At 50.5% G+C, this 17,030-nt stretch overlaps 7 protein-coding genes across 7 annotated transcripts; 2 read left to right on the top strand and 5 right to left on the bottom strand.

Annotated features, from left to right (window-relative positions):
* Positions 1-149: 149 nt before the first annotated feature.
* Positions 150-410, bottom strand: BGZ61DRAFT_359156 (ankyrin repeat-containing domain protein; the record flags this gene model as incomplete). The annotated part of the gene is made up of 1 exon (XM_046241044.1): positions 150-410. A coding segment is annotated over one exon (261 nt), but the record flags the coding sequence as incomplete, so codon positions are not given.
* A 3,296-nt stretch (positions 411-3,706) lies between these two features.
* Positions 3,707-4,402, bottom strand: BGZ61DRAFT_550873 (uncharacterized protein; the record flags this gene model as incomplete). Its single annotated transcript, XM_046255486.1, has 2 exons — positions 4,213-4,402; positions 3,707-4,157 (listed from the first exon to the last, which is right to left on the bottom strand). The coding sequence occupies exons 1-2, from the start codon at positions 4,320-4,322 to the stop codon at positions 3,707-3,709; spliced, it is 561 nt and encodes a 186-aa protein (XP_046100993.1). The 5' UTR covers positions 4,323-4,402.
* Positions 4,403-5,162: 760 nt separating this feature from the next.
* Positions 5,163-6,440, bottom strand: BGZ61DRAFT_456355 (major facilitator superfamily; the record flags this gene model as incomplete). Its single annotated transcript, XM_046246506.1, has 1 exon — positions 5,163-6,440. A coding segment is annotated over exon 1 (1,166 nt), but the record flags the coding sequence as incomplete, so codon positions are not given.
* Positions 6,441-7,837: 1,397 nt separating this feature from the next.
* BGZ61DRAFT_65432 (uncharacterized protein) lies at positions 7,838-9,206 on the bottom strand. The gene is made up of 3 exons (XM_046256955.1): positions 8,333-9,206; positions 8,186-8,280; positions 7,838-8,128 (listed from the first exon to the last, which is right to left on the bottom strand). Exons 1-2 carry the CDS (start codon positions 9,076-9,078, stop codon positions 8,253-8,255), a joined length of 774 nt encoding a protein of 257 aa, XP_046100995.1. The 5' UTR covers positions 9,079-9,206; the 3' UTR covers positions 7,838-8,128; positions 8,186-8,252.
* Positions 9,207-9,589: 383 nt separating this feature from the next.
* BGZ61DRAFT_496150 (family 18 glycosyl hydrolase) lies at positions 9,590-11,330 on the top strand (the record flags this gene model as incomplete). Its single annotated transcript, XM_046250981.1, has 5 exons — positions 9,590-9,858; positions 9,920-10,560; positions 10,617-10,653; positions 10,716-11,162; positions 11,270-11,330. 5 exons carry the CDS (start codon positions 9,590-9,592, stop codon positions 11,328-11,330), a joined length of 1,455 nt encoding a protein of 484 aa, XP_046100996.1.
* An 816-nt stretch (positions 11,331-12,146) lies between these two features.
* Positions 12,147-13,438, bottom strand: BGZ61DRAFT_358381 (Rieske [2Fe-2S] iron-sulfur domain-containing protein; the record flags this gene model as incomplete). The annotated part of the gene is made up of 3 exons (XM_046240957.1): positions 12,147-12,740; positions 12,791-13,101; positions 13,156-13,438. 3 exons carry the CDS (start codon positions 13,436-13,438, stop codon positions 12,147-12,149), a joined length of 1,188 nt encoding a protein of 395 aa, XP_046100997.1.
* Positions 13,439-13,863: 425 nt separating this feature from the next.
* Positions 13,864-15,597, top strand: BGZ61DRAFT_358506 (amino acid/polyamine transporter I; the record flags this gene model as incomplete). Its single annotated transcript, XM_046240970.1, has 4 exons — positions 13,864-14,400; positions 14,446-14,652; positions 14,710-14,821; positions 14,870-15,597. The coding sequence occupies 4 exons, from the start codon at positions 13,864-13,866 to the stop codon at positions 15,595-15,597; spliced, it is 1,584 nt and encodes a 527-aa protein (XP_046100998.1).
* Positions 15,598-17,030: the final 1,433 nt, after the last annotated feature.

Below are 17,030 nucleotides of genomic sequence, written 5' to 3' on the forward strand. Positions count from 1 at the left end.
TCGACAAGCAGCTTTGCGGTAATTCTATCTCCGTTCCCGACAGCATAGTGTAGCCCCGTCCGTCCATTGTTGTCTTTGGCATCTGTGTCGGCGTCTAGCCCGACAAGCAGCTTGATGGTACCTGCATGGCCGCCCACGACAGCATAGTATAATGGTGTCTGCCCATCCTGGTCAACAGCGTCCGTATGAGCACCTAGGTCGACAAGCAGGTTTACGGTATCTGCATGACCGCCCCCCGAAGCACCGTGCAGTGGCGTCCGTCCACTCGAGTCTTTTGCGTCCGTGTTGGCTCCCAACTTGACTAGCAGCTTCACAGTACTGGCATGACTGCCCCCGGCAGCATCGTGTAGTGGCGTCCGCCCATCGTGGTCCTTGGCGTTTGCGTTGATACCCGGATCCTCAAAGAGCATCTGTACGGTCCCTGTATGTCCGCTGCAGGCGGCATAGTGTAGCGGTGTTCGTCCGATACTGTCCTTGGCGTTCGTGTAGGCGCCCGTGTCCTTGTCCGTTCCTAAATTTACGAGCCACTCGACTACTTCTACCATTTCCGCCATGGCTGCCATGTGCAGTGCGGTCCTGCCGTTATGATCTCGCAGTAATTTATTCGCAGCGGGCCATAGATACTCAATGACGAGTTTGTGACCTCTTACTGCAGCCCATAGTAGCGGCGTATTTCCTGAACCGTCTAGTATATCTGCGGTAGCTCCCGCTTTCACCAATGTGCGGACCACATCGAGATGGCCACTCATTGCGGCGCAGTGCAACGGTGCCATGCCATCTCTCCCACGCGCATCAATATCTGCGCCTTCTCGGATGATTTCCTGCACGAAGAGAGCCGTATCGTGCTGGCATGCGTAATGTAATGGTGTCCATTCGAGGAGGTCTTTTGCATTGACATCTGCCTGTCGTTGCAGTAGTTCCCTGAAGACAATTTCGTTCTCACTCGCTGCAGCGTAATGCAGTGGAGTCCAATCGTGGATATCCTTCGGATTCAGATCCTTCATATCTAGCGGGTGAACCCCAGAATGGGACCAGATATTCGATCGAGCAAGTAAATGCACTTGGGTAAAGTGAAATGTCTGAAGGAATACTGCGTCTTCTTCCTGAGTAGGTTCTGTGTCCTTGACAAGTCTGTAGTTCCACGGTCGTCCCTGTATCCTATACAATCTTGAAAGGTTTGAGAGAACTTGTTGGTCGGCAGCTTCCAGTTCTTTCTTGAGACTCGATTCCACCATTTTTAAATTGCATATTTCTGCCTCATTGTAATGTTGATTTTGTCTCAGTTCAATGGTCTCGGAAACCATCCTCAAATATTCCATCAAGACTGCTGTTGCTCTTGTGGTGACGCCATTCTGTTCCAGTGGGGTTGTCTTTGATGACGCTCCGGCAGCAACATCAGTCTGTTCCTCAAATGTCTTTGCGGTTCGAAAAAGCCACAAGTACACATCACCAGCCGCCTTCCAGCGCTGCAATTGTTCGTGTGGCTTGGCTTGTTCCCGTGCCAAGTCCACAATCACATTAGCTGGTGGAAGCATCCGCTCCACACTCAATGGTGGAATAATGCTCAGGTAGACTTGATCAAGACTCCCAAGCCCAGTAGCGTAAATTTCCTGGGCCATCTTGGATAGGCGAGCATTCCGGAGCGTAACAGAATGCCAGGCGTCATTGCTATCAGATGCAGTGGGCCGGATCAGATCAGCACCACCCTCCACGGGAGCCTTTAGCATCTTTGCCACGGCCCACATGAAGGAGGAGAACATGTCCTGGGCATAGACCAACTTCAAGGAGTCATATGACTCTGTCGCTAGGAGAGCATAGCCTGTTCGCTCTGCGTTAACAAGCTTCCCTGACTCTTCAAAGTTGAGCTCTTCTATGTTTTGGGTTCTGTATTTTTGAGGGTTGTCGCATGGGGTTCGAATTGTAGTCTCGGGGCTGAACCCGGAGCTAACAACTCTATGACTTGCCACCTCAAGCATACCCTCGCCATCTTCCTCGGCTCCTATCACTCTGCCTATATCGCGAGGAACCCACCACTCGAGATCTCGACGCAGGGACGGCGTAGCATAGCCGAGGAGTCGCAGGCTTCCCTTCGATAATGATGTTTCGGCGCGCGGCCAGGTAGCATCCTCAGGAGGCTGGGTTCCCGGAGGTTGTTGTTTCTCTTGCTGATGCTGATGTTGATGTTCGACCTTCTCCTCATCGTTGATAGAATATAGCCGCAACGATAACACTGCTTCGATCTCTCTCAAGTGTGCTTTCCATTTCCCTTTATTTCGAATCAAACGCACATAGATGGGCTGAGCATCAGATTTGGCGTATCCGGCATCAAACTGCCAGGTATTCTGGAAATCGCTGCCAAATAGAGTGTCCATCGTGACCTGAATTGCCTTTGCAAGGGCATTGGCCTCTGCGGATGGGGGACCATGCCATTGGGCGAGCCGGCCAAGATCCCTCCTTATCAACATCATTGTGTGAGACTCCGAGTCGCTGCTATGGCTTGGCTTGGAGTCTCTACCCTCGCTCATCAAATCCAGTGTCTCACAAGTCTGACTTCTGTATCTCGCGTCCCTCCCTTCCTTAACTTCATTCTCGGAATTTGAGATGTTCAGCCAAGGTGCACTCTTGGGATCTCCCAAAGCCGTCGCAAACCACTCAAGCTCAAATCCTGAAGGGAGAGGCGTGCATTGAGGCGGCGTGGCGAGACCGCGGCGAACCCACGATCTGAGACAGGTCATTATGACAACGGCAATGAGTTGAGCGATTGAGGCAGAGAAGTGCATGCCGCGTAGCCCGACGAACTGCACAACGAACCCACAGAGGCCAATCACAGTGCCAAGCACAGATTTGAATGAGAGTACAGCTGCTAGGCTTCTTCTGTCTGTCGAGGCAGTGGGATTAGTTTGATTGTCCACTCTGTGCGGCTTCCGTTCACCTAAGCCGATGAAAAACAAGAAAAGTCTCCATAGATGGATTACTGCGTCAACAAAACCCTGGAAGACTAAGACAACCGCTAGGATCCCTTTATCAACGAAGGCGGTTGGTTCGGAATTCTTATCCGCACGGCGTGAGATCGTAATCATAGTTCGTATTTCCTTGTTATGTATTGCAAAGGATTTGAAGGTTTGGTCGTTCACCGTTTGGGTCTTCTGCAACCAAATCATTCGGGCTTGCATCCCCTGCCGTGCTTGGTATCGTTTTTCCTCGGTGCTACTCTCCACGACGTGGGAACATAGCAGCAAACCTGCTACCAAGACAAGTGTACCAGCTGCAGTGCAAGGAAACGCATAGGGGGGAATTGGTTTATCATTTTTCACCCATCGCAATGTCGGGTAGTAGGTGGCGAACCCAGAGAATACCAAGGCCCCCAGTTGCAGGACGATTCCGAAGATTGCCACTATGCGGAGTTCCCCTCTCCGGCATTGTATATGAGAGTTTAGGGAGACATTTGGTGCATCAACAGACGTATTCCGTATGATAACAAGCTCCGGAGAGTCGTCGCTTGCTGGTGGTGTCTCGCTCTCTCGTGGTGCGACGTTCTTCGGCGTTGTAACGCTCTCCGGTAGTGACGTTAGCTCTGCGTCTTCTCCAGGAGCATGTCGTGAAGCGCGCCATCGGTGAAAGCTCTTCTTGGGACTCGTAAACCATCGGCCAAAACCGTCCTTGCGGCTAGCCCACCAGCGGTCGAAGTCATTCTTGAAGCTCAACTCTAAGGACATGTCAGTGTTTGGCTGAGAATAGTTAAATCGGAACACTGACCAACTTCTATAAGATGACCGGTCTCTATTGCATTTTCCAGTTCCCGCGTCACTATTTTTGAACCATCTCCACTACTCGGCATGTTCTGGCTGTTGATGGGGAACAGGCATATAAACTCCACAATCTCCGCTGACCCCATACACCTCACCACCTCTTGGCCATTCCACAGTTCGCAGACGTCCTTAGAGGTGGAGGACATGAGGTCTGCCTCAGCGACTGCAAGATTCTCTCTGGATCTCCCAATAAGAGCCTTGAGCCATGAAGGCCCCCCAACTCTGATGGCACTGACGATGGCGGTGATGATACCCAGGGGAGCCATTGCTAATATGAAGTTATCAGCCCAGCCCATTGACTGGCTCATGAACTGCATGGTAACTCGTTCTCCGAAGAGCGCTAGCAGTCTAGAGGAAGTAAAGGATTAGCATGAGTTGAAACAGCACGGGCAATATGACCTACGGCGCCAGGTCAGAGAACAGATTGTTAGAGAAGTCATCTCCAGTATCGGCTGCCACGGATCCGATGAGCGATACGGCGAGGAGGACGTTTAGGTGCGTATTAATGAACATTTTGGTAGTAGACGATGATTAAGGGAGCTTGAGTAATCTGGAGAGTCGCAAGAGCACCCGGTGGAAAGCGAGCGATTTGCTCAGCCTCTTACTTTGGGCGGGGTACTACGCAGTAAGCAGCAGATGGCCAGACACTGTGAGATAATTTGAGCATCGGTATTGGTTGCCTGTTCGTTGATTGCAAGGTATATGCAGATATGAGCGCCTGCAGTTGGATGTAATTGGTTCGCGTGGGTACACAACATCAGGCTCGGTTAGTCTGGTGTTCAGCTTGCAGGAAGAATGCTTGTCGTGGACGACGATGGCTGGTCTGTTCTGCAGCGCTGAGCTGATGGCCCGGCGAGATTTGGCATTCGGCAGCTTTATTGGCCACCTTTGCTCTGACGACGTTCCGGGCGTTCACGAGACGTCCTGGGCCAAGTGCCGCATTCTCTGGGTGGCTCAGAGTCGGACATAAATGAGGCTCTCCCAACCCTATGGATGCGCGAAATTCGGCTTCTGGAATTACTTAAGGAAAAGATTGAAAGAGATTTCAATCTTCTTTACCGTATTTTCATATTGACTCGCAAACAAGATTTATTGGTCACTCCAATTATTGGTTCAATATGGTAGTTTATATAACGCAGTGGCCTGATAAGGGTACTCTTTCGGAATACCCTTCGATGCTTGTCTTATTTTTACCATGTGCCCGCATCTAAAGTATTCAGTGTCCATTTTCAGAGGCGAATGAGCAAAAACAATAAAGACACAAGATCTGAGGAGTAGAACTTGGCGAGACCCTGTATTTTGTATTACAGCCATCATTCATCGACATAGGCAATACTAAGAAGACCGATGCAGATCATATTAAATGTCACTTTCTATGAAAGTCCCCCGTAGTCGAGATTAATACTTTTAATTTCGTTATAGCCATATTCATCCCCACTTCAGTTAACGCTGCTCTGCTTTCTCTTGAGAAAATAAACGAGACTGACGGCCAATCCTAACCCCGCCAAACCCACCGCCATGTACCAGGCTGCCCTGTAGCCATATAACAGGTCACTTCTCGTTTCTCCACCGCTATTCACATGGACTTCCACGGTAGCCGCAAATCCCAGTCCCAAACTGATGCTGTAATTAACAACGGTGCTCACCAGGCTTGCCGCTATTCCTTGGTGTTCCCTTTTAACCGAATTTGAAAGAATCAGCGTTGCAGCAGGAAACGACATATCCATGCCCCAGGTCATGACAATGAGGCTGAAGAAAGACTGCAGCCAGTATGACTGCTCAATCGGAGCAGTCATCATCAGAACAGTACCCGTCGTGAATGACACAAGAGCTATCAACATCACCAACGCAGGGTGAGTGAAATGCAACAACCATGCAGTAGTCATAGAAGCGAGTGCTCCAGAAATAGCCACAGGGCTCATCCACGCGGCAGTAAGAAGAGGCCCGGCCCCTCGCAGCAACTGAAAAAATTGCCAAGTGTAGTAAATCCAAATACCAAAACATGCCCAACCACACGCTACACAGGCCAGAATGTAGGCGACATCGGCCGTGAGTGTGTCGAAAGTAATGATGGGGTGAGAAGCAACCCGTAGTTCGATGTAGAAGAACACCGGTACGAGGGCAATTCCAACAATTAGAAGAGCATAGACATATGGCTTGTCCCAGCCAACAACAGGCGCTTGGTTCCAGGCAAAGTTGAAAAGTACCAACGCTGTAATTCCCGTTGTGGCGCCAAGTAGATCCAATTGGGTTAACTTCTCTCGAAAACCCATGTTTGCAGATGATATTCTGTGAGGCGGATCTGGGATAATGAAGGAAGCTGCCACAGCAATCACAACCAGGCCGATTGCAAATGAGTAGAAAGCCCAAGGCCACCATGTCTTGTCTCCGTGAACAAATAGGCCAGCGAATGCAGCACCAAACACACTACCACCAGGCGCACAGGCTCCAAAAAGGGCAAAGGCAATGGTTTTCCTCGGGCCCGGGTTGTATGTAGCTCCTAAAATCGCTAGACCATTGGGCAAGACAATTGCTGGTCCAATACCCTGGAGAGTTCGTGCGAAAATGAAGAGGACGTGGCCAGAGTAGACGGAAAGGCCGAGGACCATAGACCAAAATGCGAACCAGATGAACCCGATGAGAAACATGCGCTTGTAGCCGAAAAAATCTCCGAAGCGTCCGAAAATCAGGATAAAGGTGCCGACTGTTAAGCTGTAGCCAGCGATGAACCAGCTGAGTTCTGCTGGGTTTTCAATTGCGAACGACTCGCCAATGATATGAACGAGGTTAAGACAGTTTCCGAGGGCGCCTTGAGTCATGAATTGAGCCATGCATATGATGGAGACGAAGAGGATTTCTCGCAGTAATGAAAAGGTGTCTGCGATTGAAACGGTCGATTTTGTTCGCGCCAATTCCTCGTCAGGGCTCGAGATTTCATTGTTGTCGTCAGACATTTCTGCTCCAGTATTTACACGCCCGCCATCTGGTGTCCTACATTAGCAACTATTGAGTGAATATCTGAGGGGATTCTGCCTCACCTATTTTTGGCTCAATCACGCCCATCTTGATAAGCCGGGGCTGATGAGAAAAATCCCGAGGGATTGGCAATGAATGGTTGTAGGTAGGGATTTGATCGGCTCTCAACCCTGTAATTGAGATATTTTTGTACTAGGGGTGCCCTGGTCTCTGTCAATTTTTTGAGACTTGCTTCAGGGTTTATTAAGGTAATGCGACCGCAATTGATGAGTGTAGAGTTTGGACTCATAGAATCACCAAAGGCTCTCCAGGCGTCTTTAAGGATCATGCTGCTTGATCTATGCTGATTTCGGCCTCCGCTATCCGAGTTCAGTGTATTCCCGATACCTATATCCGCATATCCGAAGAATGTGCTCCACTTATCACTTTAGGCTGGGCTCTGTGGGCGAATTGGCAAGAGCTTCGGCAGTTGAGATTGAGTACAAGGAGGCGTAACCCATGAATCAGGGGCTTAATGATGTCATTTCTAGTCATTTCTATTGTTACAAAAATGAGATTGACATAGTTCTTGATGTCGCGCTGTGAAGACAACCGCCCTCGTTGCTACTCCTATTCATCCACAAGAGCAACTCAACAGCTAAACCCAGTAAGAAGATTTCTGCATCTCGAGTCGAAACATGGATTTATTTTTTGAAGAGACCGTCAAATATGATATTGTGTGAAATCGTAATTACTTCGCATTAGTCTTCCTCTTCTACTTAGTATAGTTTCCGCAGCCCGGCACAGGGTCAGATAGAGTGGCTGCTTGAGGTACTGCGGTTCGTCAGGGAGACAAGCAAAAGACGGAAGTGAGAGTAGTGTACCTCTGACCCACGCCGTGGCGAGCGAGGTTAGTTCTAAGTTGGATACGCCGGGGCCACTGTGGTAATGGGAGGAATGTACGTGCCTCCAGGTGGACTATTGTAGGAATTTAGCAAGGTACAGTGAATTACGTCGGTCTGGGTGTCTATGCATACCCGACACAAACAACCGAACCGGGCTCTATGGTACGACTGTCAAGATGGGGGTTCCAAGCCATCAACTGTGTCATGGTGATGTTGTCGTATGCCTGAACAAAAGCCCCGGCGTTTGTCATTTCCTGAATTACTGTAATATCGCAGGATAGAGGTGCGCAAAAGATCCCTTCAGTGACGTGGCCACAGTTAATGCTATTGAGCTTGCACAGCGACGCGGAGGATACACCCCACTGCAAGGCAAGACTTCCAATTGTTACACCAGTTACATCGCTTCGGGTTATGTTCTGGCCACATTGGGGTTGGGCGTCCCAGACGAGACCTGTGATGCTACTAGCGGGATCAGTGTCTGAGCAGACGTCGATGTGCACGAAGATAACAACTTACCCACTTCGGCCACCAGTGCTGAAGTTATGGGCTGGCTTCAGTTCCCATTTTATCTCACAATTTCGTTTCATATTCTCCCAGACTTGGGCAGAAACCTCGCTGCCAGGGTCAGCAGTGGCTTGGACATGTGTGTAGAATACGACTTACTCGAACATCTCGCCCCAATTCGATTCTATTCCGTGTCTGTGTTGGGCAAGGAAACATTCCGAGCACTGAATCTCCAATGGATACTCGTCGTACTCCAAAGCCTCATTCCAGCCGTGCCCTATCCAGTCGAGGCTGAGGCCTTCCATGTAGTAGTCTGTCGCTGACCACCCCAGATCTTGGCCAAAATGTTGGAAGTTGAGTCGATCGGCTGAATCATCCAGAAGTTCCCCGTCTTCATCCAGAGTTGGCGAACCGTCTTCGTTATCAACCCAGTTAGGGTACGCTTTCTTGGTATGGGCCGGCCAAGTTACCTTGCCGGCCGTATGTAGTTGGCCTACATCCCACGTCTCCTCGACCATTAAACAAAACTCACCCTCGGCATTCTTGAGGCAGAGTGCATTGTATTTGTAGCGATAGAGATCGAGGATCTGCACAACGGAAATATAGTTACCGTTGAATTCAAGGTCTGAGGTCCCACACGCAGCAGCGGCAGCACTCTCCAAGGACGTCAAACTTGTGGAGCACGGACTTGTACAAAGGGCCTCGAGTTTGGTATGGTTCAACTTGAGCTTGTCTTGATCGTAGGACACCAACTGAACAAGGCCGTCGCAATCAAGTTGCGCGTCAAACACATCCAGACATTCTTGCGGGGCGTTCCTGAAGAGCACCTTCTGGGCACCGTTGAAAAGCCTGATCGATGCCGCTGTCTCCCAAAATAACGTGAAAAATGGAAGAATATGCATCATTTAATATGCTCTGAAAATGTTGTAGCGTACCAGTAAACCGAATGAATATCGGTTGAGGCCAATGAAACCAGGAGTCAGGGCGGATGGAGCGACGCTGACCATCAGGCAATCTTGAAGTGGGCTGTTCAGATTGACGAAAGTGGCTAGAGAGAGGTCTCTTCTCCATAATTGAGAACCAGCAGTCCAGTTAGAGTGCTTATGAAGGTCCACCCCTGATACGCATACGCAAGCGCTCATCCAAACCCCCGCACGTTACAAATTGCTTTGGGGGGTAGAGCAGGGCAACCACCTTGAATATCTAATTTTGAGCCGTTTTGCGCTTCAAGTTTCATCCAACATATTATTTGGTATGTAAGTTCCCAACTACCCGAATGCTAGTTGCACAATCGTACTCTTGACATTAAACCCCCTCCAAGAGCGTCCGATAAGCGAGGCTGCAATTATAAAGCAAGACTCACCACCCATTCTTGCGGGTTGTTTTTATATAGCCCGCCTCGCAGTTTGGTTTCTAATGGCGAACTACAACATCTTCCTTTTCTTGATAGCTACCCTTTTCCATCGAGGGGGCCTGGGACGAGCTGTCTCTGATGATATAGGCACATGCTCCGAGACACAGGAATGTGTGTTAGGCTGTTGCTCTGATGCTGGATTTTGCGGTTTCGGGCCCAACTACTGTGGCGACAGTTGCATATCTAGTTGTGACGCAGCAGCTGAATGTGGACAATATGCTGCCACACCCGGTACCAAGTGCCCGCTCAACGTTTGCTGTTCACAATCTGGGTACGTAGGGATGCAACATGATCCGGAACAGCGACACTAGCAACTGACTGTTTGCGATAAGATTATGTGGAACAACCAAGGAATTTTGCGGCGAAGGTTGCCAGAGTGGATGCGAGGAGCCAGAGATGCCAAGATGTCGTCCTGCCGCAGCCCAAAAGCGCATCGGGTACTACGAATCCTGGACTATGAACCGCAAGTGCAACGTGTGGGAGCCATTCATGATCGACGCGACCAAGTGGACACATCTCAACTATGCTTTCGCCCTGATCGACGAATCTACGTATGAGATTGGTCAGATGAATTCGTTTGATACCAAGCTTTATGGTAAACTCACCGACCTGAAGTTCAAGAACCCTACGCTCAAGGTATATATCAGCGTGGGAGGCTGGAGTGCTGGTGGCGCAGCCTTCTCGGCCATGGCGTCCACGAAAGTCAACCGTGCTGCCTTTATCCAGTCAACCACGAAGTTCATAAAAACATATGTCTTTGACGGTGTCGACATTAGTTGGCAGTATCCTGCTGCCAAGGATAGGGGAGGTGAGAAGGCTGATTCAGAAAACTTTGTCACCTTCCTATCAGAGCTACGAGATGCCTTGGGTGACAACTATGGTCTTACCGTGACACTACCGTCGTCTTATTGGTATCTCAAGGGGTTTGACATTGCTAGGATGGAACAGCATGTGGATTGGTTCAATCTAATGTGTGAGTTTGCCCTATACACCGCGAGGCGAACATGACTGACAGATACTCTCCGACAGCGCACGACATGCATGGCAAATGGGATGGCAAAAATGAGTACGAGATTTTGTCATCAAGTCATAATATCTTGGTTAGACTAACCACCACGGTCTTACTAGATTCGTCCCTCCTGTCATCCAAGCCCACGCTAATGTGACGGAGATCAAAGAGTCGCTCAACTTGCTGTGGCGAAACGGCATCAACCCTAACAAGGTCGTTTTGGGTCTTGGCTTCTACGGGCGCTCTTTCACCCTGAAGGACACCACATGCGCGGAGCCTGGCTGCCCGTTCTCCGGTGGCGGAGATCCTGGCGAGTGCACAGAAACCGCCGGCATCCTATCATTCCATGAGATTAGGGACATCATGAAAGAAAAGAACCTGAAACCATTACTAGACGAAGAGGCGGCCGTAAAGTATATATCCTGGGACGGCGACCAATGGGTGTCATATGACGATTCTCAAACTTTTGGTATGAAGCTCGACTACGCGAAGAGCAGATGCCTTGGTGGCAGTGCGGTCTGGGCCCTTGACTTAGACTCAGTTGGCTTAGAAGAAGGGATCGACTCGTTGCTAGAGAGTGATTCACGTCTTCCGGCCAAGCTACGGAGCACAATTAGCTATGAAAATGGGCTCTCACTCGGCATGTTCTGGACGCCCTGTCTTCCTCCGACAGCACTCGACCCTTGCCCAGACGGTTTCTCTCCGCTTATTTGGGCCCATGGAAAGGTCTTTGATGCGGATTTGACTCACGTCTCTGGTATGGGCTGCTACGGTATGTGGACTTGTTACAAGATTCTGTGGAAAATATTAACACGATACAATTATAGGTGGTGGAAGACATGGTTACAACCGCGCATTGTGCGTCGAGGGTTTGGTTGACGCATTCTGTCAGTGGGGCCCAGGATCCCAATCCAAGGCGTGCAATAGCAATTGTCCCACAGGTTACATCACCTTGACTAAGAATTCGCACATAGCAGGACAAGATACTGGGTGTAAGAGTGGCAAGTATGCGTCAGTATGCTGCGAATATATCAAGGCATATTACAGGACTGATTCGAAGACATTGTACAACGATTACGCCAATCACTACTTTGCCGGAGGCCTTGCGCAAAAGGTGACATTTGGCAATTCTCGATCGTACTCATACGTCTCAGACGATGACGGTTCATTGGAAGTACGCGCTCATGACGCGCTCAGGAAACGTCAGCTCCAAGAACGGGGGGAGAACAAGCTTTGATATCGGGGGTTCATTGCGGTATAAGCATTTGAGCGAGCAACATGTCATAGAATGATCAACCTGGAATGGATATTGCTGAACCGACTATCGCCAGGAAAACAGATCAGTATCAAGATCATTACTAGAAGATGTTACGGTCTAGCTGTAATTCCTGCTCACCCGTCGCTATATCGCCAACTTCGCAAGTGACCCCTTTGACAGTTACAGAACACCAAATAGTTGTATCCCATCACGTCAAGTACCACCACGCAATCAAATATAAAATGATGGTATTATAGATAGGGCGTCGTTATTTTGAATCATATCTCATAGACTACCAAGCCAAAGCACTGGGACCGGCTGCAGTTGCCGCCGAGTCACATACTCCACGGCAAAAAGCCTCGTCTTCATTAGACTGAGCATTTGCCACCGTCCTCCTCGCAGGCCAAATCTCGCGTCCCGCCTTTTTCTCCTCCTCGACGTGCTTCTTCAGCGACGACCGTAGGACTGTCTCAAAGTACTCGACTGCCTTCTCCATGTACGGGTGCAGCGGGCCTGCGGTGTAGGTATCGCTGTTGAGGCCCTTTTGGGCATTGTTTCCCAGGTACTTGTCCTCGTCCTCAACCTGCTTGAAGAAGTCGACTGCTTCCTTGACGGCTTCGGCGGGCGAATTCTTGTTGCGGTACACCTCGTAGCGCATGCGAGATGTCGTGGCAGAGGTGGGGATGATGAACATCATGTAGAAGAAGTGCTTGGAGATGGTGACGGAGGCGTTGGGGAACATGTATGTCGGGCTGGCGACAATATCTCCGGCCTCCATGTCTTCGCCCAGGTGGCGGATGTAGCACAGCACGGGCTCAACGTCGAACTTGGTATCCTTTTTGATGTAAGGGGAAATTCCTGGGTGCGCTGTAGAGCAATGATAACACTAGACAATCTGTGAGTATTTCCGGTGAAGCGCTGGCTCATTTAACTCACCTCATTGTAGTTCTCAACCAACGTCTTCCAGTTAAAGTTGCAACCATCGAGAGACCAAGTGTGATCAAACTCGTAGTCGTCCATGTTGTAGACCTTGGTAATGCGTTCTTGGGTGTCGATGTTCTTGAATTGCTCTTCCCAGCTGATGCTCGGCTTCTCAGATCCGTCGAGGTTGACCCACACAAAGCCTAGCTGATCAATATGCATGTGCAGCTTGTACAGGGAGTACTGGTCCTTGTTAAACTGGCTCGCTGGGACAGTGTCAAACCGGGGGGCCTTGGCGAGGTTTCCCTTGAGCCCATAACTCCAACCTGGAACAGTCACTATCAGTTGTTGGAGTGAGTTGCCAGGGTTCGTAGACTAACCGTGGTATTTGCACGACAGAATGCTCGCCTTGCCGGTCTCATTGTGGACAATCGGGAACGCCCTGTGGCGACAGACATTGAGAAAGGCATTGATATTGCCGTCCCGATCGCTCACGACGAAGAAGGGATACCCTGCGACTTCGTAGCGCGCGTACTGTCCAGGGGTGGCGAACTGCGACTTGTGCGACACAATCAGCCACGTCTTGGAGAAGATGGCTCGGCGCTCCAAGTCGTAGAACTCGGGCTCCCGGAACCAGGATGAGGGCAGTGTGGTGGTGGCCATTTTAATTAAGAGGACAGGGCGTTCAATGATGATTCAATGATGATTCAATGATGATTCAATGAGAAGTGATGTGGTGTTCTGGGATGCAATCGCGTCTACCGAGGCAAGCTAAGTAGCACAACCGCTGATAATAAATAGGCACAATAAATACATCCTCCAACATTCCCCATGGTCATCCTCATGGAATGGAAATTATGGTGATTGGCTAGAAGCCTCCGGTGCCTCATTAATACTAGTTTGGAATTGGCCCAACATTATTGGGCGAGATAATCCAGACTCGTCGTCGAGGGGAGGGGTACCGAAATGAAGCTAACGGCTCCTCTGTTATAAGCCAGGCGAGTAAGGAACATGTTTCGACTTGGACACCAAGCAGCTATTTTGAACATTGTCTTTTGCACATTGTCGAAATATCATCGCGTTCAATCATGGCTGACACGTATTCCACCGACGGTGCCCCCGTCACCAAGCGGCGCACCATTGACGATGCCGATGCGCCCATCAAGAATCTCATCACCAACGACGATGCCGCGCTGGACAATCTCGGCATTGCGCCGTCCAAGATGGAGCGCAACTTCAACATCTGGTCCCTGATGTTCATGTCCTTCTGCACCACCGTCACCTGGGAGGCCGTCTCGTCCGCGGCGGCTCAGGCCCTCACCAGCGGCGGCAGCTCGAGTCTGGTCTGGGGCTTCGTGGCCTCGGCCGTGGGAGCGTTTCTAATTGCTCTGTGTATTGCGGAATACGCCAGCATGGTTCCCACGGCTGGAGGCCAGTATCACTACGTTTCCGAGTTGGCGCCGCTCAAGTACCGAAGGGTCTTTGCCTGGTTTGCCGGCTGGATCACCATGATCGGCTGGATAACATGTGCTGCTGCTGGTATTTTCGCTACGGCCATGCAGATTCAGTCATGGGCGATTCTCTTCAGTCCCAGCTACGGCTATGAAAGATGGCACACCTCTCTGGTATATCGGTCGTCTTCCACACGATGCTCGTGCTAACGAATGCAGATTGTCATTGGTCTGACAGGCTTCTATACCATCTTTGCCATTTATGAAATCAAGCGCCTCCATTATCTCATCTTCGTCGGCATGTTTGCACATGTCCTTGGGTATTTCGCCACTTCCATCTATCTCCTCGTCCACGTCAACCCCAAGAACACGGCCCAGTACGTCTTTACAGACTTTACAAACCTGAGCGGCTGGGAGAGTCCTGGGGTAAGAGTTCCGATGGCACTTGTTGCTCGACCGGTATACTAACTCGCATTGCCGCAGATTGCATGGTCCATCGGCCTCATGACATCGGCTGTTGGATTCGTCGGTTGGGATAGTTCCACGCACATGGCTGAGGAGATGACCCATGCAGCTCGTGATTTGCCAAGAACCAGTGAGTAGCTGTGAAACTAGAATCGTGACGCACTCTAACGTTCCTTAGTGATTGCCAACATCGCAGTCAGCGGAATCCTGACCTTCCCGTGGATCATTGCCATCGCCTTTTGCCTGACCGACGTCCAAGGCCTCCTCAACGGACCCGTCGGACGAATCAGTCCCTTTGCACAGCTGTACTACAACGTCTCGGGAGGAAACCAAGCCGCCACCATTGGCCTCACGGCATGGCTGCCCATCCTCGGCTTCTGTGGAACTGGATCGGCCATCGTCTCTGCAACTTCGCGCGTCATCTGGGCCTTTGCACGAGACGGCGGTCTCCCAGCTCGCTTCGCAAAGGTCGGCGACCGAACCAAGGTGCCCACGAATGCGCTGCTCCTCACCTGGGCCTTGGTCTCGATTCTCTCCCTGATCTACATCGGCAATGCGACGGCTTACTATGGCATTGCTTCGGCCACCACGCTCACGCTCCTCGTGTCGTACGCCTTCCCGCTGGTCCTCAACGTGGTTTATGGATTTGAGCACTGCACGCTGCCGCGTGGCGTCTTTACTTTGGGACGTTTCCATCGGCCTATTGCCGCCCTGGCCCTGGCCTGGAGCACATATCTCATCATCTTCATGTGCTTCCCGACATTCTACCCAGTTACCGCCGTCAACATGAACTACGCCATCGTGGTGTTTGCGTCTGGAATCTTGTTGGCAGTTGTGAGCTGGTTCGCTTACGGCCAGAAGCATTACATGGGTATTACACACAGGCTGGAAGGACACCGAGAGTAGGGACGGGCGCAGTGGGGAAGGGGAAGGGGAGGTGCCTTATCGTGGCCCCATATCTCTGTCTAGGTAGATAACAATTGCCATAGTACTGTATCAATGATTATCTCTTGATTAAGGAACAATCTCAATCTCGGAAAAATCAGGTTTATCTTCTGTGACAATGGGGCAATGAGGTTATCACGGATACGCTCAGATTATCGCGGGCGCGCTCAAATCATTCCAGCTACATCCAGGTTATCACGGGTCCCTCCTTGGATTCCGAGACTTCCGCAGCTGTTTATTAAAAGGGCTAGCTTACAAGCGAAATGGTGATAACAATCTACGTCTTGAGAGATAGGGGTCGCATTGCGGGACGCGCGGGATCCGAAAGTGCGCCTGTGGTATCATCTGCGGCCGCGGAGGTCAGCATTCCCAGCCGATAGTGTCAATGTTTCCCCATGGGGAAGATCAGGCGGGTCATGCCACGCTATCTCGACGCACGAGATAAATCGATCGCTAATCATCCAATTGGGACGAATGGATTATCATTGCAGCCGGCAGATACATGCCTCGGCTCAGTTTGACAGCTCGGAAATGTCGGAATTTGAAGACGAAGGAGATCGCAAGCGCTCAATTGGATAGACCGTAGACTATTACGAAAGGTGGCGTCTACGGGGCCCCTCGAGATGATGGATCAATGTAGGAAATAGATACATAGGGCTGGATGAGTATCAATGAGGGGAGAAAAGTGTCACCTGAGGGACGCGGTCAATCCTGTCTAGAGGCGACGACATGAATCCTGCACAAAGGATGCGCTTGGCGAAGGAGAGGATGATCCGTTTCATTGTTCCGCCTGATAGCCGATCAGGAGCAGCATATCTCGGAAGTCGGAAATGGTCCGAGATATACCTAGTATAGGTAGGTAGGTTAGCGTGCTAGGCATTTGATAGCAGGACCACCAAGCCTGATGTTAGGATACAGCAACTAAGACGAGGCTGTGATTACCACTTGCGATATTCGTGACTGCACCGCCATTCGATCACTTATGTGACACTTCAACCCAACAGTGTGAACCTTCTCCAAGAGCAGTTGTGTGAGTACATCTCAACCCAATGAAGGTCATGATGTTTCTCACGAAAACTACTCGTGAAGTCTTTATTGAATGCTACAGTCTATAAAATACCAGCTAATGCAAGCCTCAATTACGTACATAAAGTTCCCCAGCCCATGCTCGGACATCGGGGCCTTGACCGTTAGTCGGCCCGGATCGACTCGGCCGCGCGGGCTCGCAGAATGCCGCACACCGGCAGCGCCACACCGAAAAGAAAATATCTGGACCCATCCCTACTCGGTGGCTCGACTCAAAAAGACGGATAATTGAAATTTGAACTCAACGCCGTGCTGTGGGTGGGCCCTTGAATCTCCCGTGTCAAGATGCGGGATGGTGGAGAATTGAT

Source organism: Ilyonectria robusta, assembly GCF_021365365.1.
Source record: "Ilyonectria robusta strain PMI_751 chromosome Unknown BGZ61scaffold_17, whole genome shotgun sequence".
In the NCBI taxonomy this organism is placed as follows: domain Eukaryota; kingdom Fungi; phylum Ascomycota; class Sordariomycetes; order Hypocreales; family Nectriaceae; genus Ilyonectria; species Ilyonectria robusta.